This window comes from Lissotriton vulgaris, chromosome 9 (assembly GCF_964263255.1).
Source record: "Lissotriton vulgaris chromosome 9, aLisVul1.2, whole genome shotgun sequence".
Taxonomy (NCBI): Eukaryota; Metazoa; Chordata; class Amphibia; order Caudata; family Salamandridae; genus Lissotriton; species Lissotriton vulgaris.
Window position 1 is genome coordinate 251,265,656 of NC_141697.1, and position 26,029 is coordinate 251,291,684.

The 26,029-nt window shown below is 43.8% G+C and overlaps 1 protein-coding gene across 1 annotated transcript in view; it reads right to left on the bottom strand.

Moving 5' to 3' along the window:
• Nucleotides 1–26,029, bottom strand: part of ALDH6A1 (aldehyde dehydrogenase 6 family member A1) — a 105,701-nt gene that overhangs the window by 48,957 nt on the left and 30,715 nt on the right. Inside the window, exons 4-5 of the mRNA XM_086937475.1 lie at nucleotides 1,727–1,888; nucleotides 1,532–1,610 (exon numbers count right to left, since the gene is read on the bottom strand). Coding sequence (XP_086793601.1) covers nucleotides 1,532–1,610; nucleotides 1,727–1,888 — 241 coding nt within the window. The remainder of the gene's footprint in view (nucleotides 1–1,531; nucleotides 1,611–1,726; nucleotides 1,889–26,029) is intronic.

Below are 26,029 nucleotides of genomic sequence, written 5' to 3' on the forward strand. Positions count from 1 at the left end.
CTGACACCTCCTCGGATACATCGGAAGACGAAGAAAAGTTTGAGGACTCTTTTCAATCTCCCAAACAAACACCTTTTTTTGTTAATAAACCTACTTCCTTTAAACCACCACTACCGCCTCCACGCCTGTTTATCAAGCCCGCCCTCTTACACCACCATAAGTTGATGCAGCGACTGTGGCAACCTAGATAAAATGAGAAGTCCCTCTCCTCAGGACCAGAGTTCCCACCGTTTCATAATACTAATATAGACTCATTGTTACCACACAGACCTACAACCAACTAAAAATCACAGTGACTAGGCAAGTACCATTCAATAACAGAACTCAGAAGATGCCTCAGTGTGTAGCAGGCATCACCCCCGAGTGCATGATGTAACTTGTCACATTCCAATCCATGACCAAATCAGAGGCAATGCAACAACAACAAAATTAACAATTTAGGTTTACTTTACCATTTTTTAATCATTGTATTTTCCAAGGAAAAGGCGACACCCACAGGGGTCCCGGACCGGCTTATCTCACTTGGTTTACTCTCTCCCTACACCCCCCTTTCCCTTCCCCGCCATCTCCTACTCTCATCCCATTCCCTCCCTTAATGTCACAACATCTATGTTATGTAAAATGTGATCACCTATATTCATGTATATCGCTCTCTTTATTGCCCATTTGCTATTCAATATGCGTTTTAATCTGTGATAATTAATTTGTGATAATAAACATGTGTCTGAATGCTATGCTATTGAACAACTGTTTTTATTCCTACACTGTCTTTATACTCTTGTACAGCGCTCGGATACCCCCGGGTCTAGCCAGAATTATAAAAAACCTTTACTATAAATAATTACATGAAAGAGTGAAATTAAAGAGGAGGGACACACAACCCAAAATAAACAGCCTATGAATACAGCAGCATTAGAGCAAGGAGAGTGATCCAAAATGAAAGTAAGCAGCAGACTTGATCTGAAATGAATCCAGGAATAGGTCCAACCTATTGGTTTTCTGCTTTTATACAAATACTTCTAGGTTGGTCTCTTACCAAAAATATCCTCTAAAAAAAAAAAAAAAAGGAGGGAGACAGAGGGAGAGAGATAAATAGAAGAAAGGAAGAAGAGACCGAACTAAAGAGAAAGAAAGTGAGAAAGAGAAAGTGAAAGATACATGATAAGGTAACCTTGATCACCTCATTTTGCCTCACCGGGAGCAGGGCGTTATTGGTGGTGAGTTTTCCGGTTACAGAAGAAATGCCTCTTTGATAGTACATGATTGGAAGGCCTCATACGGACTCCCAAGTAAAGATCCACCAGGCACTGGAACGGAATGCGTCAGGGTAGAGGCAGACAGTGATGATTGGAATATATGCAAGATTCAGTCAAACTCAAAGATCCAACATTATGCGGCAGCAGTTATGAATTCTATGAAGTGGGCAGAGGTATTGCAGATGAACATTCCATGCACAATATCACATAACTCACCTAGTAACATAGGAAAAAACATAAGAATGCACAGACTTCACCTCATGTTAGTCACTTACGCAGGCCACGGAACACATCTCCTTCTGCATCAGCCAGTGTCTTCCCCTGCTCCAAGGTTATGATCTTAGAAATCTCTTTCTACAAATAAATTAAAAGCCTATAAAATAGTGAACAATGTTTCCACCAAAGGTAAGTGTAGAGAAAGTGGGTGAGGCAGGAGCAAGTGGTAAGAAGAGAGCAGCTGCTAGTCTTACCAGGTTATCTTTAATGAGCTGCTGGTAGCGCAAGAAGATTTGCTGCCGGCTCAGAATAGAAGTCTCAGACCAGGATGCAAACACTCGCTTGCAGGAGTCCGCTGCAGCTTCCATTTCACTCCGAGTGGCTTTTGGAACTCGACTTATTACTTCGTTTGTAGCCTAAGTAAGAAATGAAAAGCCATGCTTAAAACGTCACACACTATGAATCCACATGGATGCGCCATAGAGGCATTCAAACTTGGCCCACCCCATGGACAGTACCCTCCTACTCCCCCACCCCCCACCGCCAGATGCATACCTCAATCTCAATAGGGCTGGAACCAGCCTCCATACACACATACCGAGACTCCACGCTCATCAAGGCCCACTCAGACTAAGCCTCTGGTAAGCAACAGGGCACCCGCCTCCCATCATAAAAACAAGTTCTCTTGCAAGATCAGACAACTATAACCTGGAGGCTTAGACAGTTTTGTAGGGCAGAGTGAATAAACTTGTTCAAAAGACTATTCATGAATGTAAAGGTAAAGAATGAGGAAAGAGGTGTCTCAATGATGAGTGGCCAAGTTAGAAGTGTAAGAGAAGAGGGCAACAAAGAGGTATGCAGACGATCGGCCAGGTGCAAGCGGGGATGCACTGCAGTAAATTGATCACTTCTAATAGAAAGGGGACATTTACTGCAACTCAAGCAGTGAGGTCATTCTGGGCCCCACCAGCACCATTGCGGGGATGTGTAATGTATGCCATTGCATACATCCAGAGTGACCTCAGGATAATGCCGTAAACCTTTCAACTAAGGTTATTTAACCTTCTGAGAAAGGACTAAGAAAAGGCACTTTTTTGGGGTCTAGTTATATGCAGAGGGTAACGTCTACCATTTACACTGGAAGCGCAGCAACCAGGCCTCAAACTGGTATGCGTCTCTCTCCAAAGGGGTTGGGAGATGCACTAGATCTAGATATCTCCAATAAGTCTTAGTTGTTAAAGGCCAAGCTAATGGATTTGCCACTGCCTTTTGAGAAATCCGGAGGGTGTGGGTGGTATTTCGGGAAGCACTGAAAAACAAGCATTTACAATGCAATGGTTTGCCTTTGTTAAAGTTAGAGCTATTGGCATTGCTCTTGACATTTTTATTTATGTTTTTTTTAACATAAATAAATGGCATTGTCATTTACAATGCCACTAGCTTTATCTCGCAAATGACACACACAAACACTCACAGAGAGCCCCCCCAAACACACACAGAGCCCCCCCACACACACACACACACAGAGCCCCCCACACACACAGCCACACAGAGCCCCCCACACACACAGCAACACAAAGCCCCCCACACACACAGCAACACAAAGCCCCCCACACACACAGCCACACAAAGCCCCCCCCCCCCCCCCCCAAGTATAAGGTACTTAAAATGAGTAACTTTGTCAAAATGACAAGTCATGTGTAAGATTATAATGTGTTATTACGCATGCTCCGTGTGTGCGCCTGGTATTGTTTGGCATTAAGATGTGATACAAAGTGACCAAAATGGTGCTGGGGCTACTGGACCAAAATGCATTACATTCACCTTGCTACCAGAACCCACGATCTGGACGGAGTTCGAGCATTTAAAAGTGATTTAAGACATAACACATCGAAAACATGCCACTTCATACACAGTAAACTTGACGAGCTATAGCAACACGTTTTTCAATACAACGGGGATGGACACCAGTACATGGCTGGGGCTTTAAGAAGACGTCACCGTCCAACGCGTTACTAAGGAGGAAGTAAATGCAGCGCTCCTTTTCAATGGTCTCACACGCCCATCACGATTGCTAGTCGGCTTGCTACAACGAGTCATTACTATCGGAAACCGCATCCGACTTTAATCTTGCGTTTTACAGTATTTTTACACGTACCCTCCAAACAATGCTTCCGGATAAATTGGTGCAATATTTTTTTATTTACCACCCAAGATCCCACTCCTCCTCCCGGCAGTGAGAGCGCAATGAACAACAAATTAAAGTCCGAAGAATGGTTTTCAGGAAGGGTGTATTGGCGGCGGTTATGACAGTGGCAAGAGTAATGCGGAGGAGTACGTTTGCATTTCGGGGTGGGCATGCTGGGAACGGAGGGAGACAGGATGGCAGGAGATGGGTGGAGGAGTGCACAAATTACGTTCTCAGTTAAGGAAAAGATTGGGTACCAGAATACTTTATATATAGTACAACGAAAGTGCACATGACAGATCAGATTGTGTGAAGTCCAAAGGATCACTTCAGAGTTAGCAGTGTAAGAAAGGCATGTACGGAGGGCGTGTGCACCCTATGTGTAACCTGGATGTGCTGGTGAAATACAACGAGACTTTCTGCAAGTTGAATGAAACTGCTTCCGAATTAGTAAACTACCTAGGACCGTTCACTCTATACCCTTCACATGTCGGATGGTGTTCAACGCGGGCTGCCGTTAGTAACTGACTTTATTTACTACGTGATTGCAAGATGAAAGTCGGCGCTTTACAAAACCGAGGGCAATTTTCCTTAGTTCCTTTAGATTTCAAAGAAAGCATACCTTTGAGTTGGCTACTCGCAACACTTGTTTTTTGACAAAACTACAGAATAGTGCATTTCGGTTAGCACGCTGTGTTATGTTTTCTTTATTATTGGATTTTCACTAGCATGCCACACATTCTCAGTTAGTATATTGTATTCGGCCAGTTTGTAGCATCCACTTCTAATCTAGACTGCAGTCCAATTTACAGGTTTTCTGTTGCTGACATTAACAACGGGTGGTCGGAAAAGGGGGGGCGCTGGCGAATGGTTAGAGGCTCGTTGAGGGTTGCGGAGACGGGGCTGGGGCTCAGGAGCAGAGGATATGGCGTGACAAGACGGGGGGCTATGCTTGGAGCTGGGGCTCAGATGTCTGAAGGACGTGGGGGGATGGGGGCAGGGTGGGCGCCGGTGGGGTGAGGGTGTCCCGGACTGCGGGGGTGCAAGGAAAGTGAAGGAATACAGGGGTGGAGTGGGGGTGGGGGGGGGGGGGGCTCGGGAGCACGCAGAGGTGGTAGCAAGTCACGGTGGGGTGGGGTCTACTCCCAGACAAAAATACGAAAATGCAAAAAAGGCTGTTTAAGGGGATTGGGATGCATATGCGTGAGATGTGGACATATGCCTCGGTTGCTGCTTTACACTGGTTGGTAACGGAATTTGAATAAGAGGGCGATTTCACCTCTTGACTATTATCACTCATTAAGTGCCGATTAAGGTAGGCAAAGGTGCAGGAACACCGGGTAGATAAGACACCTCACTGGGTCCTGTAGTATGTTTCATGCATAGCGTTATAATGTCGATGGATAGATAGAGATAACTTGCTTGGGTAAAAGTGCTGAGTGAGTATTGGATGCGCGAGAACGCCCCTTCAAGGCCACTGTAAAAGATAGTAAAAAGCCCGCCAAAGGCACCAAGTAGGGACCAAGGAAGAGGCAGCCTCGGGTCGGATTGCAGGGTAAAGGAGGGAGGAACCAGGCTGGGGGTAGGGGGGCTGTCCAGGAGAATGAATGGATAGAGATAAGGATATCAGAGCGGGCGAGGGATGACCAGTTGGCGCCATTCGGAAATTGCCCGATGCAGTGAATGCGTTGGGGGAGGGGCAGGACAACAGAAGGAGGGGAGGAGGAGGGTGCGGCTGGGACGAGAGCATGGTGGGTCGACACCAGGGAGCTGCCCCACCCCTCCTGTGCTTGCGGAGGTTAATGAACGAGACAACAGACAGAACTGCCTGGCCGTAATTTACTTATTTGATGCGATTTTCTATAGCGCGAACTTTACCCGAAGGTGTCAGAGCGCTTTACATAAGAACTAGTTGCAAACATAAGGACTAGGGATTACATGAGTTACATAAAGGTTGAGGGTTACTAGGCAGCGAGAAAAACATTGTCACATCAAAAAATAAAGAAATAAATAAATTAAAAATAAAGGCCAATGGCACAGAGGGATTGGGGGGCGGTGGTGACGGCGGGGGCTCATCACATGCCCTCCCCGACATACTATTCTAAAGGCCTTGATACATCTTTGAGGGTGCCATGCTAATAGGCTGCTTGGATGCATATTCCAGCTTAATTAGCCGAAAGGGAGATCCTCTGCTTCCTACCTCGTCCGCGCACAGGCCACCCCGGCTGGCGGGCTCGTGGGGTTTTGGTTACGAAAGGCCTTCTGAGCGGGAAGCACGCGCGATGTCAATGAGAAGGAAAGGCAGGGAAAAGCCAGCAACAGAACACAATGTAAGAAGGCCTCTACTGCCTATACAAAGAACAGGTATAGCGTCCTGGATTCCACCGCATGGATACAAATGAGGGTTGCTCAGAGGGTGCGGGTTGGTTAATTAAGTGTTGCGTCACCCTGATAATGGGGGTGCCCAGGTTTCATGGATGGATTGGAATTGACAAGATTGGTGTCATTACTTTTGGGAAAAGGTCGGCATTTGGAGTGGCGCACGTCGGAATGGGGCAGGATTGCTATTGGTGCTCGGGTAACAATAATAACAGCAGAGGGGCGAGACCAAGTGCATGAGAGTAGGGGTGAAGGATGGGAGAAGTGGGCCTCGGGACAGGTGCGCAGGGAGTGGCGCCCGGGAAAGGGTGCCTGCTTGTTAAGTGTTGGGGGGGCGCAGGGGAGGATAGTGGATGCGTGGTCAGGAGCGCGAGGGTAGCTTGGCACGACAGGGGGCAAGGGTGTTCGGTAGGGGGGCGGACGAGGGCTTGTGGGCGGAACTGCCGACACGAGGGTGAGGACGTGGGGTGCCGCCCAGACAGTGGCCCTCAACAATAAGGGGAAGGAAAGAATAACTGCGGTACCATGCGGAGATTAGGCCTCCGATGCAAAGAGAACAAAAATAAGGAGTAGCAACAGCACTCGTGGTGAATAGTCACTAAAGGGAGGTAGGCATAGATTGTGTCAACGTGGAACTTGGTGGCCATTAGGGGGCTCCTAGCAGAGCGAATCGGTATCAGGGCTCAGGAAAGGACGTCGCGCAAGATGGAGAAGAGCTGCTAGGGTGCAAAATCGCTTACCTGAAACTCCTTAGCCACGAAGAAGGAGACCCACGGAGAAGGAGACCCGACACGTCACCACGTAGGAGACCCGACACGTCACCACGTAGGAGACCCGACACGTCACGCCAGGAACAAAATTCCACCAATAAGCAAGAAGGCAGGTGCCGGCAATGCCGGACCAGATTCGGGGGCGTTCCCGGCTTTTGGCTGACGTAGCGTGACGTCACAGACCGCTCAAGTGGTCTGTACCCACAACTTAAAAATGGCGCAGGTAACAAAAGGATTTATACTTTCACAGAAAAGTGGATAACTCAACCAGCTATAAAGATAATTTTAATATGTGCATCCATCTAGCACTTTACATGGATTATGTGTGTCCTCCTCTGACTCAATGTCACAATGCAGATCTTTGCAGATTACATACCAGTCAACGTACAAATTAATGCCACCGTGTGAAGAGGGGCGGGCCTCGGAAACAAAGGGTCATTGACGCAGTAGCCAATGTCCTGGGGTGTTTTCACGCCTATTAATGGGCATTGGCTGCTGACTGCCTCCGAAAAAGAGCTGAAAATCCACTGTTTACAGTGGTTTTCAGATAGTTTTTCCTGCCACCGTGTGATTTCGGCTCTTCATTGGGTGACCGTGTGAAGGGAAACAAAATTGTTTGATACACTGTGGCACTGTGTGAGTTGGCAGGTTTGAGAATACATATTTGAAGAGGAGGGGGGGGGGGGGGAGCACTTCATAAGGAGTTGGCACAGAGCCATGAATGGTCACACAAATATTCAGACTTCTATTTTGACTCTCAATAATATACACCTACCATTAATACCAACTATCTATTCCTATCTATGTTGCTCGTACATGAAAATCATGATTCTGTGATGCTGGGATGTAAAGGTCCATGCTTGTACTCCTATTATGATCTAGGTTTTGTAATACAGTGAATTCTATTGCACTGTACATCTTGTATGTCACAAGGTTAATGCATCCTTGAACTAGCGTATCTTAATTTAAATGGCAATAACATTTTAGAACAGAAAAAAAAAAAAAATAAAAAGGTGCTCATTTTTTTTGACCTTGCAAGAATTGAAAGCTCGGTTAACTACATCACGCTCTGAACCAATTACTAAGTGGTCACACAATTCTCAGAAGTGACTTCTTAGCCACAAAGCTTTATCAAAAACACGGATACAGAATATAAGAGGAAAAAACTGAGTGTACAAGACAACAGTCTTATCCAGATGTGAAAAGATCAACTCCCACTTAAGGCAGTGATGCCATTAGTGTTGTGACATTACTTGCTAAGACATTACTTCTTGTGACGGCACTACATGTGTTATTTAGTCGCCTCACATATTTTTTTGTTCCATGGGATGGAACTAAAATGAAAGATACTGCACCCAAGCGTCTTCTGCTCCTGGGCATCTTGCCCACAGTGGAAGTCTAAATATCCAACAGACATTGCATCCTTAGGCCACAGTGTACGATTAAAATCTTAAAACGTGTATCCACTTTCCATCTGCAACATGATGCAACAAAGCCCTTTTATCCCTTAACTCCACACCTCTCCATTATCTGCCGTGCATCATCTCTTCCAGGTAATACACCAAAGGCTCTTGCATGAGGCGTCAAAGTTTTCTTTGATCTCACAGACACCAGATCTGAACAGGCCCCATCAACCTTTTACAGAGGTGCCTTGGGTAATTACAGTTGCTTTCTGCATCTAGCTGGTCTCCACAGCCCCACCATGATGAGGTTCATAGTATTTATTTGGTCTCGTTTCCCGAGGAGGTTTACAGTGACTGTGGACAACTGTGGCAAGTCGTACAACTGTGGCCCTATAGCCCTGGCCACCTGTAACTAGTGACTGCCTGTAGATTTATTTGATGTATTTTTATAGCACCCTTATCCATGACAGTATCAAGGCGCTTCCAGGTGTGCAAGGCTAGCCTCGACGAGGCTTACTCGAAGAGCCAGGACTTCAGCTCCTTATGGAAATTGCCACTATACCAGTCCTATTTTAGCTTCTAAATTATACACAACACCAAAAAAGTCTCCACACACTACAATTCAACACTCTTCCAGAGTGTAGCATGCTACTGGCCTGTTACTGTGCACTTGTGTCTTGTCAGGGATGGGAGAGTCTACAAAAATGAGATTACAATACAATTTAGAATTCCTCCCAACCCGGCTCCCCCTTCCTGCCCAGTATGGGCTAAAAACCTTTCAGTCATGAGACACTTTGTGACACCGACTCCACATACAACATTAGCATGTTTCAGCTTCAGTACACAAGTAAAAATCTTGTTTTCCTTCATTGTGATTCGCATTTCGTGAGAAATTACGTCTGAACAGCAGAAGCTTTGGAATAAGTCTGGCTAAATGTAATCTGATGCCGCTTCATAGTACACAAGGCACCGGCAGTCTGCAGCTTCTCTGTAATGCCCACCTGATAACGGGCCAAAATCACGCTTAAGAGTTCAGAGTTATGCATTCTTCTAATTAGCCAATAAATAGGTGTCAATTCAGCGGAGGAAAAAGAAGATTCCCCAGGAATGGCAGATGTTGCTTGTATCAATGAACCTGGGCTCCAACCGATGTTGCACCTGACAATGATCAAGTGTGTTGCTCTTCGCTCATCCCATGGTGAACGACAGTCAGCAACTACAGATGGCGATGGAAGAGTCGTCAGGCCAACTGGCAATCCAGGGACATCCCAATCCGAATCCACGAGCCACTCGAATAACTACATTGGTTACCAAACCCTTATGAGATTTTAGAGGGCCATCCACACAGAGCAGACTGGTCCAGCATTCGTTCTTATGCGCGGATGCCATGTTAAGTGATGGCAAAAGCAGGCACAGCTTGAAGGCATAATTGCAGTACCAGTTTTGAGGCTCCTGGTCCATTCTGTGAAGTGCAGTGGCTACACGCCTTAATCAATGGACAACAAATAGGGGTTGCAATTGCTACACTTAACTTGCACCTTAGTTCCCTTGGGTCAAGAAGGGGGTCAGTACCATGAACAAAAGGTAAACAGAACTCCAGGAGTCCATGTTACTTTCTAGAGTTTCCAATTCTCGCCCATTCCCAGCTCTACAAGGGTAAATAGGAGGCTATAAAGGAAGTGTTGGGAAAGGGATCAAACGTGTGGCATCATCTTGGATCAAAAAGTGCACAAAGTGAATTCGGGCAGCTCTGGCCTATAAGTGTATTGATAATCTTGGCTGAACTATGCTACAGTTTTAGGTCGCTCTTTTTCCATAAAATGCCTTGGCTGGTTTAAGCTTGGCACTTCTTCATAATGTCTCATTCTGCAAATGGAACTAAAACAATGCAAATCTGTATAAACCAAGCGTCTGCAACTTTTACAGAGGTTTAAATTCAACCTAAAAGGTCCGAATTCTGTGGTATATCCCTCTTGTGTCCTCGTGCTGCACCCAGCACGAGGGCACACTTCTTATGTTATAACCTGTGATTCTCATTCCAATGGCTCCGTTCGGTTCTAGTACTCTGGCCAACGAAAGTCAGTTGCCTGGAGTCCTGGAGTTGAGCGGCAGCATATTCCTGTGGGTGTTTGATAACTTTCAATAAAGAAGACTACAAACTATTCTTTCGTCTAACGGAGTCTCTTTACAACATTTGGCGAAGAACGGGTCCCGAACCTCTTCAACACACCCACCAGGAAGATATTCGGCCAACTCGCACGCCTGCTGACTCATTGCCATACGGACTGCTCACCTTCCTGAGGTATTCTTGATCTGCTTGGCTATCCCGTCCTCAGCTGACACTTTGCCTGTTTCCGGCAGATTTCTTCATCTTTTCAACATCTGCCAAGCGGTTCGTCTCGAGCTCGTGAGTGTCCCTGCGCAGCCCTGCTCTGCATTCCACGTACGTCATCACCCATACTGACGTGTGTTCGACGGAGCTCAGATTTACGTTTCCTACGTTGCCTTGTCATCACGCACACGTCGGGCGGCCATTTTATTGGTTGCCTAGCTACGCCCTTACACGGAATCGGCTTCGTGAAATCGGCTTCCTTCAAATGCGCATATTTAATTTCGTTTTGCCTGTTTTACTTCAGCGTTCAAAACTTCACCACTGGTATTTTCTACTTTTGTTACTAACATTCATTTCATTGACAAAAATTTATTGTTTTTCATTTTCAAAAGTATGATTACTTCGGTGACAGGCACACCACTGTCTGCACTTCAAGTTTCTTTGTAATCTTTCATGCAATTGTTTCATTTGTTTAATCCTCATTCATTTTGGGCATATATTATTATTTTAATTGTTTTCTTTAACATTATTCAAAAGCTTAGAAAACAGGTTATTTTCAAATGGCTTCGTCTCAACAGTTTGCTCAACCTCCACCTTTCCTTCAACTTCCTGGCAAACCAACTATACCTTGGCGTCAATGGGTCAGAGCTTTTGCTAATCATATTGTTGCAATGGACGCAGTAAAATTCACCCCTGAAAGGAAAGTTGCCATATTATATGGTTGTTTAGGAGTTGCTGCACAGAATGTGTTTGAAAATCTTCCAAGGTCTCCTGTTCCCTCTGATGATGCGGGTGATCATTGGGATGAATATAAAGAAGCTTTGTCTCGCTTAGCTAGGCATTATGGTGAAGAACCAAATTAAATGCTTGAGAGACACAATTTCTTCAAAAGAAGACAGCGTGAAGACGAATCCATTGAGGAGTATATTGCTCAATTAAGAATTTTAGCATCCACCTGTGAAATTGAATGAAATCCTGACGTCTATATCCGGGATCAATTTGTGTTTGCTTGTTATTCCAAAAAGATTCAACAACGTCTGTTGAGTTGTAAGAAACCTACACTTCAAGAGACCATTGACATTGCTAAGAGCATTGAAAGGTCTATAACAACGTCTAATGCTCTTCAAAAGGACCAACCTCACATTTCTTTTCATTCTTCCTCAAAAGATAATTCTAATTCTGTTAATGTTGTTAATGTGAATAGATCTTTTAAACAGTTGCCTAAGAAACCTAACCCCTTTTGTTACAGGTGCGGTTCTAAGTCTCATATCGGTAACAACCCTTCTTGTCCTGCACTTGGCAAAAGATGTGTTTTATGCAAAAAAAATAGAACATTTTCAAGGTCTATGCAGATCTGTCAAAAAATCAGTCAGACCTTCTGTTAATAACATTGAATGTCCTGATATTGATGATTGCATTGATGAATTTCAAGATATGGTTGTTTCTATTCAGTGCAACTATATTCACGCTCCTAAATTAGTCAAAGGTCCATTCTGCTCTGCACTTTTTGGTGATAGAGATTTTAGTTATGGCAGATTCTGGATCTCCAATAGCCATTTTGAATGACACAATGTTTCATGAAAAATGGAACAACTCCATTTCTTTAAATGAATCCGACCTCAGTCCTAAGGCATTCGGAGAATTTGATATTATCATGCTTGGTTATTTTAATTATAGGTTAGAGTGCTTTGGGAGATCAGTTATTACAAAAGTCTATGTTGTAATTAATGGTCGCAATATTGTTGGATGGCAAGATCTCGCCAAAATGGGTCTTTACTTAATGCCTGGTTCTGACAATCCAATAGGAGTGGGTGACCCTCCTCAGGATTACTCTTCTGCTCCACCTTTAGTATCTGAATGTCTTCTCATCAGTGATCAAGAGTCTGACATTAAACAAATTTTGGACAAGTTTCCAAAAGTCTTTTCCAATCAACCTGGTACTGTCAAAGGTTTTCGACATGAGATCAAATTAAAAGCATCTGCTCAACCTGTAGTCCATAAAGTTCGCCCAGTTCCTATTAGCGCAAGGGATGAACTTAAGTCTGTTCTCACTTCCCTTAAAAATGATGGCATCATTGCACCTTCAGACTCGTCTGAATGGGTTTCGCCCATGGTTATCGTACGCAAAAAGAATGGCGAGGTCAGGCTATGTGCCGACTTACGCACATTAAACAAAAATATTTTGGTTGACTGCCATCCCCTCCCCAAAATTCACGATCTCTTGGCTAATCTGGGTGGTGCAAAATATTTTTCTTTAATTGATTTGCGTTCAGCATACCATCAGGTTCCCCTCACTGAGGCCTCTCAAGATCTCACCACATTTGTGACCCCATTTGGAGTTTACAATTACTTGAAACTTCCTTTTGGACTAGCTAGTGCAGCTAGTGTTTTTCAAAAAATAATGGATCATCTTTTTCAGTCTATTCCTGGTGTACAGGCCTATCAGTATGATATTTTGGTTTTTTCTCCTGATTGGGATTCTCATTTGTCACATCTGACTTCTGTTCTAAGTAAACTCAATGAATCTGGCACGACAGTCAGAGCTGACAAATGTAAATTTGGTTCTCAATCTTTGGAATACTTAGGTCATACCTTAACTCCTGAAGGCATAAAACCCAAGTCCTCTCTGATTGAGGCTATTTCTCATGCCTCCCCTCCCAAAGACAAAGATGCTCTTCGTTCCTTTCTTGGTTTAGCCGAATATTATGCCTGTTTTGTTAAAGGCTATGCGCAGATTGTTGAACCTCTTCGTTCTTTGTTACGCAAAAGTTCAAAATTTGACTGGTCAGAAGAAATTGATGCATCGTTTATTCACATCAAGAACATGATTGTTTGAGCACCTGCATTACATCCTTTTCAAGATTCTGCCAGATGTTTCATAATGGTTGATGCTAGTTTAACTGGCTTAGGTGCAGTCTTGGGACAGTGGGTTTCAGGCAGAGAACACACAATTGCTTTTTCTTCCAGGAGACTTAAGGACTCTGAAACGCACTATGGCACTATTGAGCGAGAGTCTTTGGCTTGTGTATGGGCCATTGAAAAGTTTAAAAATTATATATGGGGACGTGAATTTGATTTATTCACTGATCACAAGCCTCTCACTCAGCTTCTTAATGGTGATGGTTTAGGGAGAGCCTCTTCAAGACTGGTTAGGCTTTTATCCAAATTACATGAGTTTCACTTCAACATCAAGCATATATCTGGTGGCAAGAATTTTCGTGCTGACTGTTTGTCCCGCATGTCGCCTAATGATTCTTCTGATTTCGAAGAAATTGGTGACATTGAGTGTGTAGTCGCCACTCTTGATGCAACTAAGTTGTGTCCTTGTATCACAGAAGAGTCTTGGTCCAAAGCATATGAGAATGATCATAATTTAAAGTTAGTTGCACAGTACATTTCTAAAGGATGGCCGGAGAATAGGAAACGGTCTAATGAATTAAAAGCGTTTTCCATGATCTCTTCTGAACTGTCCCTGGTTAACAATTTGATAATGAGACATTATGTTTTTGTTCCTCCTTCAGATATCAGGCTTGATATCATTAAATTCGCACATCAAGGCCATCTTGGCATTACAAAAACATCTCAACTCATCAAATCCCACTGTTGGTGGCCCTCCATGGAGTCTCAGGTAACGTTTTTTATAGATTCCTGCAATGAATGCTTACTTTCGAATAAGAAATGGAAGCTCATGAATACCCCTCTTCATTCTGTTCCTTTTCCAGATAAACCGTGGGAAAAGGTTGGTTTGGATTTTTCTGGACCATTTGATGTCCTTTCTCACGAGATGAAATATGTCATTGTTCTAATTGACTATCACTCGAAGTGGGTGTATCACATGTTTTGTGACTCTCCAACTTCTGCCAATGCCATTAAATTCTTAAAGAAACTGTTTATCATTGAAGGCTGTCCATCTGTTGTAGTTACCGACAATGGTTCCCATTTCATATCCGAAAAATGTACTTCATTTTTACTTGAACATGATGTTGTTCATTTTAAAGTGGCTCTTTACTCGCCAACTTCAAACGGCTTGGTTGAGAGAGCTAATAGACTCCTAAAAGATGCTGTTCAAACAGCTATTTCTTCTCATAATGATGTTAAGGATTTTCTTGAGGATAAGTTTTGGTCGTAGAATATCTCTCCTCATAGTACAACTGGTGTGTCTCCTTTTTCATTGTTAAGGAATAGGAATGTCCATACTAAGTTGTGCCCCAAGTGGTTATCTCAGAAGAATGTCAAGACTAATGTAAATGAATGTCGTGATGATGATTTGTTTAATAGAGTTCTACAAAAACAGAATGTCATGAAGGACAAACATGATTTGGGTAAACGTGTCAGTCCAATTGATTTAAAGATTGGTGATTGGGTTCTTATTAAAAATCCGAAGAGAGTTTCTAAAGGTCTCTCAAAATTCTCCTCTCCTGTTCAAGTAACTTCTGTTAGTAAAGCTTCAGCTTAACTTGGTAGTAGAGGATGGTGGAATAAGAGAGCTTTAGTTCATTTGACCAATTCTCAAGCATGCTCTTTGTTAAACTTGACTAGAGAACAGTTTGATCAGTGTGACTGGTCATTTTGGTTAGATGCTCCTATCTCTAGCAATTCTTCCTCTTTGTGTTCTTTTTCTGATCAAACAGATCCACCGACAGGTTCTTCTCCTCCCTCCATTGTTTCTGAAGTTGGCGGGGAGGTTCTTAATCAATCTTCTGGTTCATCTGTTCGATGTAGGAAGTTACCTGTCAGATTTAATGATTATGTTTTAGGTTGAAATGCACCTGCTTTTCTTTTGTTGCTTTGTTTTATTCTTTTGTTTTCATTTTTGAAATATTGTGAAGAGGGAGAAGTTGTGGTATATCCCTCTTGTGCCCTCGTGCTGCACCCAGCACGAGGGCACACTTCTTATGTGATTCTCATTCCAATGGCTCAGTTCGGTTCTAGTACTCTGGCCAACGAAAGTCAGTTGCCTGGAGTCGAGCGGCAGCATATTCCTGTGGGTGTTTGATAACTTTCAATAAAGTAGACTACAAACTATTCTTTCGTCTAACGGAGTCTCTTTACAACAAATTCCCCCCTGCTGACAGTCACATGACGTGTTGTGTGGGAAGTTTGACAGTCATCTTGTCTCGGAGGGATCTGGCATCAAGACACGCAGGAGAGACCAATACGCACACCACGGCCAGTAAAGCAATATACTAATCCTACAATGCCTGGACTCCACGTCCCCTGGGAGGGCTGCCAAGATGCACAGCGCATACGTCCACAGGGTAAGAGACCGCTACAAATGGACAGGTCAATACAGAACTACGTCCTCACACCGCACAATGCAGGCGGATGCTTGGACACACGCCATTAAACTGCTCAGCTTGTCCAGACACACCAGTACATGCTACAGAGGACCATATCCCCTCACAGCGTATTAGCAAGAAAAGGAACAGTGTTCAGAGGAAAAAGCACAGAGTCCCAGACACCATGATAATGCACCAAAGCTTTGATACAAAAATATTCACAATTTAGCGTAGAGATAAATACCTTCACCTGCCTACTGAGCCATAAATCGGTATTTACATATTTTTAACAAGTTTCTTTACACAAAATGCAAGATAATTGTTGTAAGTAGATTAGGTAGGCAGCAGGACACATCTTCAAGTTATTAAGATAGTACAGGATAGCACAGCAGAGCAGTAAACCTCACAGCTGACCAGACCAACAACTGCCAAGGCTGGAATCTTCACATACCAGATGGAGCACTCTTCTTAGGTACTATGGGAGGTTGAGAAGATAGAACCACTAAGAAAGGACTACAGACACCAAGTAGCCATATTGAAGAAAGTATAAATATACAACAATAATAATAATAATAATATCAGGAAGTCGGACAACACAAAATATTTTTTTTTCTGGTTAATATTCACACTTTTATCACAGACAATTATTACCACGCTTGCTATCCCTAAAACACCAGTATTGGTGAAAAACTGGAGCACAAATCGAAAATCAAAGTCAAAACAACGATAAGAAAAACTATTTAGCCCTCAAAGCATACAAAGACATTTAACTACCATGTAGATAAGGTCCGAGTTTAGATTGCTAGATTAGGTGTTACATTATACCTAATTACTGCTTTACCCTTCCTAGGCACTCCATCTCGAACTATGCTTACACCTTCATCAACAAGAACCAGTTTCCCGCATCACTCCTCAAAACAGCTAAACATGCGGTCAGTGTCCCTATTTTCTTTACCTTCTCTTAGTTGCCAGTAATGTGGTTAGGCATGCCCAGACCCCCTTGGCCCTCTAAACAACATTTCACTTCACAACCATTGCACCAATGCTATCCTTCACGAACCCTTTTGTACTATGCTATACATAGGTCTCTATTTGTGAGGTGCCACTTGTTGTAATGCTGTGGATTGTTATGTTCTACCGCCACTGTTGTATGTGTTATAAAACCAGATCAAAAGATCTTTAATAATATTTTTTTTTAAACTAAATATTATTCTAAGGGTGACAGTCAATGGCGGCATGCAACAGTGAGGGTATGCCCCATGAGCAGGTCATCGTCAAAGACCTCTAAATGACAAGTAATACATCAATAAAAAAAGAGCCGAATGTTGATAACACAAATATCAGATCCTGGATCCTAGCCCTAATCTGTTACACATGACTAACACAACCCAATTCCACACCACACTGAATGATATCCCAACCAGAAACACACTCCCGGCTCGAATTATACCTAACAGACCCCCTTTTTGTCACTAACAAACCTATACTCAGCCTTCCATCATTTCTCCAACCAACACCCTCCACTTCTTTCAATCACTATAAGACAACCACACAACACTTGCACTCCACCACTAATTACTTATTTCAGCAAACAAGTCTAAGACAAACACTCACAACTCTACTTCATCTCCTCTTGCACACAACATACAATCTACTCACAAATACATCACCACCTCCTTTACCTTACAACTTTCACACAAACAATACTATACTAATAAATCAAGCTCATAAAACAAATACATCAGCATCTTCTTTCACTACTCATCAAAAACAAAACATATCACGCACACCAGCACAACAAAATCTCTCAAGCGCAACACCTGATAATACACAGTCACAAACAACAAACACACACCCACCTTTCAAATTACACAAATAAACAAACAATCTCCAATACCAAGCTTTCTCTCTTCCACCACACCCAACAAATATACAGCATCACAGCAACTTTAACCGCCTCTAATCCATTGGACAATTTAGAACCTTACTACATAAACCAAATGCTGCACCACCACCGCTAACTCATACACCTTCTGCCCTAAAGAGACGCAAACAAAATAAGCAACGCACCACACCTGACAACTGCGCTTCTCCATGCCTACTGCACAACAAGGTTACACTACAAAAACACAGTACATCAACTCACTCTCAAACACCGTCTCCACCACCCACCATGAAAATGCTTTTAGTCTGCTGGACAAAGAACACAATACAGAAAAGCTACACAATTGCTATCCTCCTGTACCTAATACCAACACCGAGGTCACACCAGCTGCAAGCCAACAAAATACTGCTCACTCCTCTACAAAACAAAGTCACACTATCTTCAAAGCACATTCTCTAAACTGTTTACTAATAAATTCTCGATCGCTCTCTAAGACCAAACATCACATCCACGACCTTCTCACTGACGCAGTTCCAGACATACTATAATTTTTTTTAAAAATATATTTTATTAAGTTTTACAAAGAAGAAAACACGAATACAACATTGATCAATGACTCAAGCCATGACTGTACATGTTATTTCCACAAATCTGTACATAATTCACTTAGTATCACTGTACGTGAGATGTTGCTGGCAACATAGCGTGTGAGAAGGGGTAAGTTGACGTGGGGTTGGCCACATGGGTCCAGTGGTATGCCAAATGCCGTGGGCTCTACTCCCTTGGTGGATGTAGACTATATAACTTTGGGAGGAGCCATCCCATTAAGCGTGACGCTACCCCAGTGTCTCAGTCGTGCCTGCCAGCGTGTTTGGTAGTGTGTGCTTGGGCGGCGAGTCCTGCACTGCGTCTCCGAGCCTCGGGGGACTACATAAAAGAAAAAGGGGGGGTAACTTGGGAGTGAGTATTGTGTGGTGTGGGGAGAGCGCGGTTGTGAGAGGTGCGGGATGAACAACTGTGTTCGTGATCGATTCTAGTATGCTTCATCGTGGACCTACATCTAGGTGGTCGCAGGCATGTCGGTGGCAGGGAGGGGGGTATTTACAGGTGGATCCGCTAAGCATGCGGCCACTCAGATTTAAACGGTGCGAGTTAGGGTCATGGGCTCTCCGGGCCCACACTTCGTGGTCGGGCGTGAGAGGGTCTCAGAGCTTGTGTGATGGGTGCTCAATACAGCATCCTATGTCGTGACTGTGCCTGGGGGTGGAGAAGATGAAGGGATTCCCTGGGTCTGGCATTCTTGGTGGAAGGAGCGTAGTATGTCATCCTGGAGTTGTGCTATGGGGAATTTTCTAAGTCCCGCTGTCTCTTCCCTGTGGAGGGTGACTCTCTGCTCTTGCCCAGTTAACAAATGAGGCATGCCAATGTTCAGTGAGTGGCGATGTACTCCGCTTCCAATGCTTAGTGAGGAGTCTTTTTGCCGTGATAAGGCCTAGGTCCCAGAATCGGGAGGTGACTTTGTTGTGTTTTGTCCGTTTGTATAGGCCTAACAGGCATGTCTCCCAAGTGTGCGGCATTTTCATGGCAGTGCCCTTCTCCAGTAGGGACATCACCGCTTGTCTGTATCCCCGGACAGGCCCAGAGCATGTGGAGGATATCCGCCCCAGCCAGTGCACATCTCGGGCACTCCGCGGAGGCATTCGGGAAGTACCGGTTGATCTTATCTGGTGAGAGGTATGCCCTATGTAGTATATAAAATTGTATGCCCTATGTAGTATAAAAAATTGTGTCAGCTTGAAGCGAGCGCTGCGAGGGATATGCGTGGGGCTCTCCATTACCCTTGACCATTCCTTGTCAGTCCACTCGCTGCCCACTTATCGCGTAGTGGCTGTAGAGTGACTTGTGTGTGTGTGACAGTAAAGCCTGCGCCAGCCAATGGACCACATGTGAACCATTCCCCATGATATGCAGGTATTGCATAAGCTGGTGTGTTGGTGGCTCCTCTGCAATGCTTCCCCATGCTTGTGTGTATGTTCGTATTATGGAGGCATGTTGTAGGAACTGCCCGGCAGGTAGTCCCGTGTCCTCGGTGAGTGTTGCGAAAGGGATCAGGGCTCCATCTGCGTAAAGATCTGCCATAGTGTCCACTCCCGACCGTGTCCACTGCTCCAGTGCCGCCTCAGTCACCACACCTGCAGCCCTGGGAGTGCCCAGAAGTGGGAGTATCGAGGCATACGGCCTCAACACTCTTGTGAGTCGGAGACTTCGGGTGTAGCATCTGCGGGCTACTGCGGTGTGGAGCGGTGTTCAGCCCGCCGTCTTTGTCAGGGGGTGGAACAGCATGTGTATTTGAGTAAGGGTCAGCAGGTTTGTGCCTGTAGCCGCCACCCACTGCAGCTGTGCTGCAAGATAATATAGCTCCTGGTTGGGTACCGCAAGACCTCCGGCATCCGCAGGGGCGTACATCTTCGCCAGTGCCACTCGTGGTCTTCCTGTGTTCCAGATGAGGTCTCTGGTCATGGTTTCTAACTCTCGGAATACAGAGGCCGGAACATAGGCCGGGATATTGGTGTAGTAATATAGCAGTCTTGGCAACACAATCATTTTCACTAGCGTTACCCTGCTTGGGACGTTTAGTGGGAGGGTCTTCCAAAAGGAGACCTGCGCCCGTATGGAAGTAATTGCTCGTGTTAGATTGCCGTCTAGCACATTAGGCAAGGTTCTATAAACATGAACCCCCAGATATCGAAACGTGGTGGGATACCAGGTGAGTCTCACACCGCTGATCCTAACCTCGGGTTCTGGTGTGTCAGGGCTGAACGAGTATACCCCTGACTTGTTTCAATTCACCCCGAGTCCTGACATTGCTTCAAAAGTGCGGAAAATATTAGACAGCTCTGGCGGCAGGAGGGTCAGGTCCCTGATGTACAGAAGCAGGTCATCTGCATAAAGCGATACTGTATGTACTCCATCTGCCAACAGGATTCCCCATTCTGCGCCTGTTTCTCTCAATAACTCAGCTAGGGGTTCCATCGCCAGTGAGAAAAGCAATGGGGGCAATGGGCATCACTGCCTAGTGCCGCGCTTGACTTTGATGGCAGCGGACAGCAGTCTGCCCGTTCGGACCCGCACCTCAGACCAGACATACTATTCATAACTGAATCATGGTTGGAAGAGGGAATTGCTCCAGTCCTGCATGAAGCCGTTCCTCAGCTATGAAATGATCACCCCAAATCGTGTAGGCAAAAAAGGAGGTGGCCTCGCTGTTCTGTTCAGGCAAACATTACAGATCACTAAAGTTGAAGTCATCTCCATAAAAAATGAGGCCCTTTTTACCAGATTCAATCCTACACCTTCTTCCTCATGTAACTTCCTGCTCCTTTACAGACCTCCCACCTAGCAAGGAAATATTCCCAGACACACTTCTAGACATAGTTTCAAACCTGATAACACTAAACTCCAACCTATGCGTTCTGAGTGACCGAAACATTTCGTTTGAAAAACTGAATATACCTCATCCGAAAACAATCCTCACTGGCCTAGAAGCACTGAACCTGCATCAGATCGTCCACTAACCTACAGACATCGGTGTACACATCCTAAAAGTCATTTTTGCTAATACAGAACTAGTTACCTTTCAAATGATGACTCCAGTCACATGGTCAGATCACCATTTGCTTGCCTTCCAACATAAAACAACACTAAGACGCACCTGAACCATTTTACATGTATCCACCTATCGGCCGTGGAACAAACCAATTTGGAACACATAGAAACACAACGAATATCCAGTAGGTGTGTAGAAACAATAAGTTCTGTTTCAAATCTATATGAGTGGCTTCAGGAAGCTTTTGATATCCGGATTCTAAAAACCACACAACAGAACAAAAAAAACAAAAACAAGCACCTTGGAGAAATACAGAGATAAAAGATACAACAGCAAAATAGAAAGCTGCAACGTGCCTGGTTCAAAACAAATGCCAACCAAGACAAACTTCGCCTACAGAAAATTAACAGATTATACAAGTCAGCTATCAAAAAAAAAAAAAAAAAAAAAACACTATTCAGGCAGAATTGAAAATGCTAAATGTGCAAATAAAGAACTTTATAAAATTCTCAATGGATTTCGTAAACCAAATTGCCTAGAAGCAGCTCATACTTTTACCCAAGAGTTCACAGACAAACTGGCAAATCATTACATGGATAAAGCAGACACGTTGGAGTCATACTTAAAACAGAGACAAAGCATCAGCATTGACCCTTTTACAAAGCTACAAACCAAGAATACTCTAAGCCAGCCTCTCTGTTCCTTCCGACACATTTCACACAATTAATTTATGGACCTGGTCAAAGCAACCAGGCCTGTCGGCAGCCCTTACCCATGTCCACTGTAAACCTTCAAGACAATTCATTTAACAACCTCTGCTGCCACTCCAGTAAGGAGAATCATCAACAACTCCTTAACTACCGGAATATTTCCAGAAGAACTCAAAAAGTAATTCATACACCCATTACTGAAGAAAACAAACTTGGACCTGCTGAACCCTGACAACTACAGACCAGTTTCGAATGGACCTTTCCAGGGCAAACTGATAGAAAGAGCAGCGTTCGCCCAGATGTCACAATTCATTAAAGAGAATGCCATACTTTCAGACTTCCAAACAGGATTCCATCTAGGAAGAGGCACAGAATCTGCTCTCCTTGCCATTTGGGGTGACCTAAAGAACACAGTTGACTGCAAAAAGGTTGCTGCACTACTTCTCATGGGCCTCGCTGCTGCCTTTGACACAGTTGACCATGACACTGAAACAAAGACTCTACGAAGCCGGCACAGAGGGGACTGCTCTAGTTTGGATCACGTCCTACCTTCGCAACAGAACTAATGTCATCCATACCACCTTGCTCATCCAAACCCTACTTCACAAAAGCAGGGGTTCCTCAGGGCTCTACTATCTCTCCCATGCTTTTCAACATCTAAAGAAGTCATTACGGGCACTGATCAATCAATTTCACCTCTGGTGCTATAACCATGCAGATGACATGCAAATACTGCTTCAACTGCAATTCCCCAGAGACATTGGAAACTCACCAATTTTCAGTTGTCTCAAAGCGGAGGATGACGTGGAGCCATCTCAAATTGAAGGCTTCCAAAACAGAAATACTCTTGTGTGGCTATTGCAAACAATAGGACCCACTCGCCAAGTGGCCTGATGATCTGGGACACCGCCTAAAATATCAAAGGACGTAAGAAACCTTGGAATGACCATGGACTCCAAGCTATCGATGAATGCCCAAGTGGACAAACTAGAAAGTTCAAGCTTTGTTACTATAAAAACTCTGCGACGAATCTTCCCCCATTTCGAATTTCCAAACAAGGTCCAGGCTACCATCTCCTTTGTTTTGTCCAAACTCAATTACGCCGATAGCCTTTACCACCGATCGCCTTTAATGACCATGAAAAGACTACAACGGATTCAGAACTCGGCTGCCAGACTACTCTTACGTATAAAACCGCAAGACCACATCTCCGTACCCATAAAGCGATACATGGAATGGGACCACTCTTCATCAGGAATAAAGTCCCCAAACACATTCAACAAAGGAATCTCCACTCCCGTACACACAAGAAAAAAACCAATGGGTCGCACATCATTCTCTGTTCAGGCAGCCAAACTATGGAACTCTTTATCCCCCAACATAAGATCGACAATTAACCACCTTATCTTCAGAAAACTACTCAATAATTGGCTCTTCCTCACATATCCTCCATAGGCAAATAGAGATATACAGCATCTCTCTCTAAATATAAGCATTCATTTGTACTATAGATATGTACCTATGTGTATTGCTCTGTAGAGGCGTGTAGAATAATTATGCTGAAAAACAAAGTGTGTATGGAGAGAGCGAGAGATATTCATTAGTTCTGCTTAACAAATGTACATATTACTGATATATACATGTTAAAAATATAGAATAATGTAACTAAGTGACTGCATAAATAAGTACATCTTTTGATCATACATACCTATTTATCTACAGTTGCTTCACTATTGATCTACCAAAAAAATATATACATATATAAATCTAATTTAAAGTACAACACTTGAAAGCCAGAGTTTATTTAATGCTCCTTTAATCTACATATACTACCTTCCTTTCTGCTTCTATATACCTTCAATGTACTTTTGGATCTATATATTTATTATTTATACTTTATTACTATTTTCTAATGCAGCATATCCAATGCCCTTACCGATTTTTCACCCTATGCTGTTCAATATATCCTCTACCTCAACTCCGACTCCTCTCCAACCTCTACTATTCTTTCAAATGCACTACCCTCTTTCTCACCCAATAACTATCAATATACCCATTCCGTTCACTCCTTCATTCATCCCAAACTCCAGATCAATACTATGATCCCCCAAAATAACCCTTTAAAGACTATTCCCTACTCCACCCATTCCTGCAGCACCTTATACCTCTTTTAACATTTCTGATCCGCCAAAACCAGCCTTTCCAAACCCTCTCTCGGACACTTCCCCCTCCAACTCCTTTTTACTTACATCAAGCCTCCTCCAACTGCAGTGAGCTCCAAAACAAAAACGTTTTCTAAATCCTTCCCTTCTATCCATTCACTATCCTTTACAATCCAAACAACAGACTAACATGTCCACCACTCAAATAGATTTCATATTTTCAATATACTAATTCACCACTAATCCTTTATGGGTTCCAGAGTAGTGTGCTCCTCGCCTAAAAGCGATTGGACGCCTGGGATGGGGTAGTAAGCGCTATATAAATCCAATTACATTCCAATGCTCAGTACTTCACAGAAGGTGAGGTACTCTCATGAACACTGGGTAGAGAATGTATAAGAGGTCTCCTTTGAGATCAGTTTAGTAGTGACCCGTTTCTAGTTCATGGGGTGGGGGTGCCGGTCATCTATCTCTCCATTTCAGAGCTTCAGCCATCGTGTCTTTAAGTTATTGGTATATCCCTTTACATTACAGGTCTCTAACATTCCATACGCAATATTGCACTCTCCATCTATGCCCAGTACACAACTTCCTTTACCCAGTTTCTACTTCTGTGAGCACTAGTACATTTCAATGATTACGCAATATACCTTTTGGCCAATACAAATCCCAAATCAATACACTTGGTACGAACGTTTTCCGTTTTAGGTCTAGACCAGAGGCCAGGGGCGGCTCTAGGCTCATGGCGGCCCTGGGCAGGGAGCGTAGGTAGGGGACCCTGGAAGAGGGGGTCTGGGCGGGGCGGAGCGCAGAGGCCAGTGAAGAGGGGGGTCAGGGTGTTTGGAAATGGAACAGAGCCGGAGGCTGCCAAATCCCTGCCAGGGGACACCATGCAAATATGTATCCATCCTCAGAGGATTATTACATTAAGGATATATTTTAGCGTGGCGGCCCCTGGGGTTTGGTGGCCCTGTACAGGTGCACAGCTTGCACATGCCTAAGGCCGCCCCTGCGAGGCCCAACAGATGTGTTTTGGTCTCAACAGCCCATGCCAAATCAGTCACTTCTTCAACAATCATCAATAGTTTCTTCCAATGCTCTACCATATTAGGGCACAACCGAAGCATGTGGCAAAATCCCACTTCCCTATCCCTGCAGCACAGATATGAGTCAGTGCTCCTGAAGAGCATCCTACTCAATCTAGGAGTAGTAAGATACGTCCGGTGCAATACATCAAAGCAATCCTTTAAATTAGGCTTTATCCAATAACCGAAGATAGTACCTGGCACCAATTTTCAATGCTCTTCATTAAGTCATGCATATATATTTGCAGTGCTTGCTACCTGGGGGAACTCGGAACAAGCGTTCACATGGAACTCATTTTTTGGCAAAATAGGAGGACACTGACTTTCCTGTTTAGGTTTAATCCGAACCAACATTTTTAATCTAAACCAAAATTAAAATTTCAATTTTTTGACAGGCAAAATTCTGTCTAGACTTAATCTTTGCAAACATTTAATTCATAAGCAAGAAACAACCAGTACCCTGTAGTTAAACCGGATTCAGCAGAATCAAATGTCATTTAATTCGCAAAACAAATACAATCTCAGCATTAGAATACATGGGTGATAAAAGATTTCAAAAATGTTTATAACCCACATATTTGCTAATGCTAAGAATGCTGAATTTTGCCTGTTGAAAAATAGAAATTTAAATGTTGGTTTAGATTAAATCTACACAGAAAATTGCATGCTATACTATTTTGCCTAAAAATGAGTGTCATATGAACGTTTTTTTTAAGTTCTACTTGATACCCATGTTCACGTGTATATTATGGTCGCT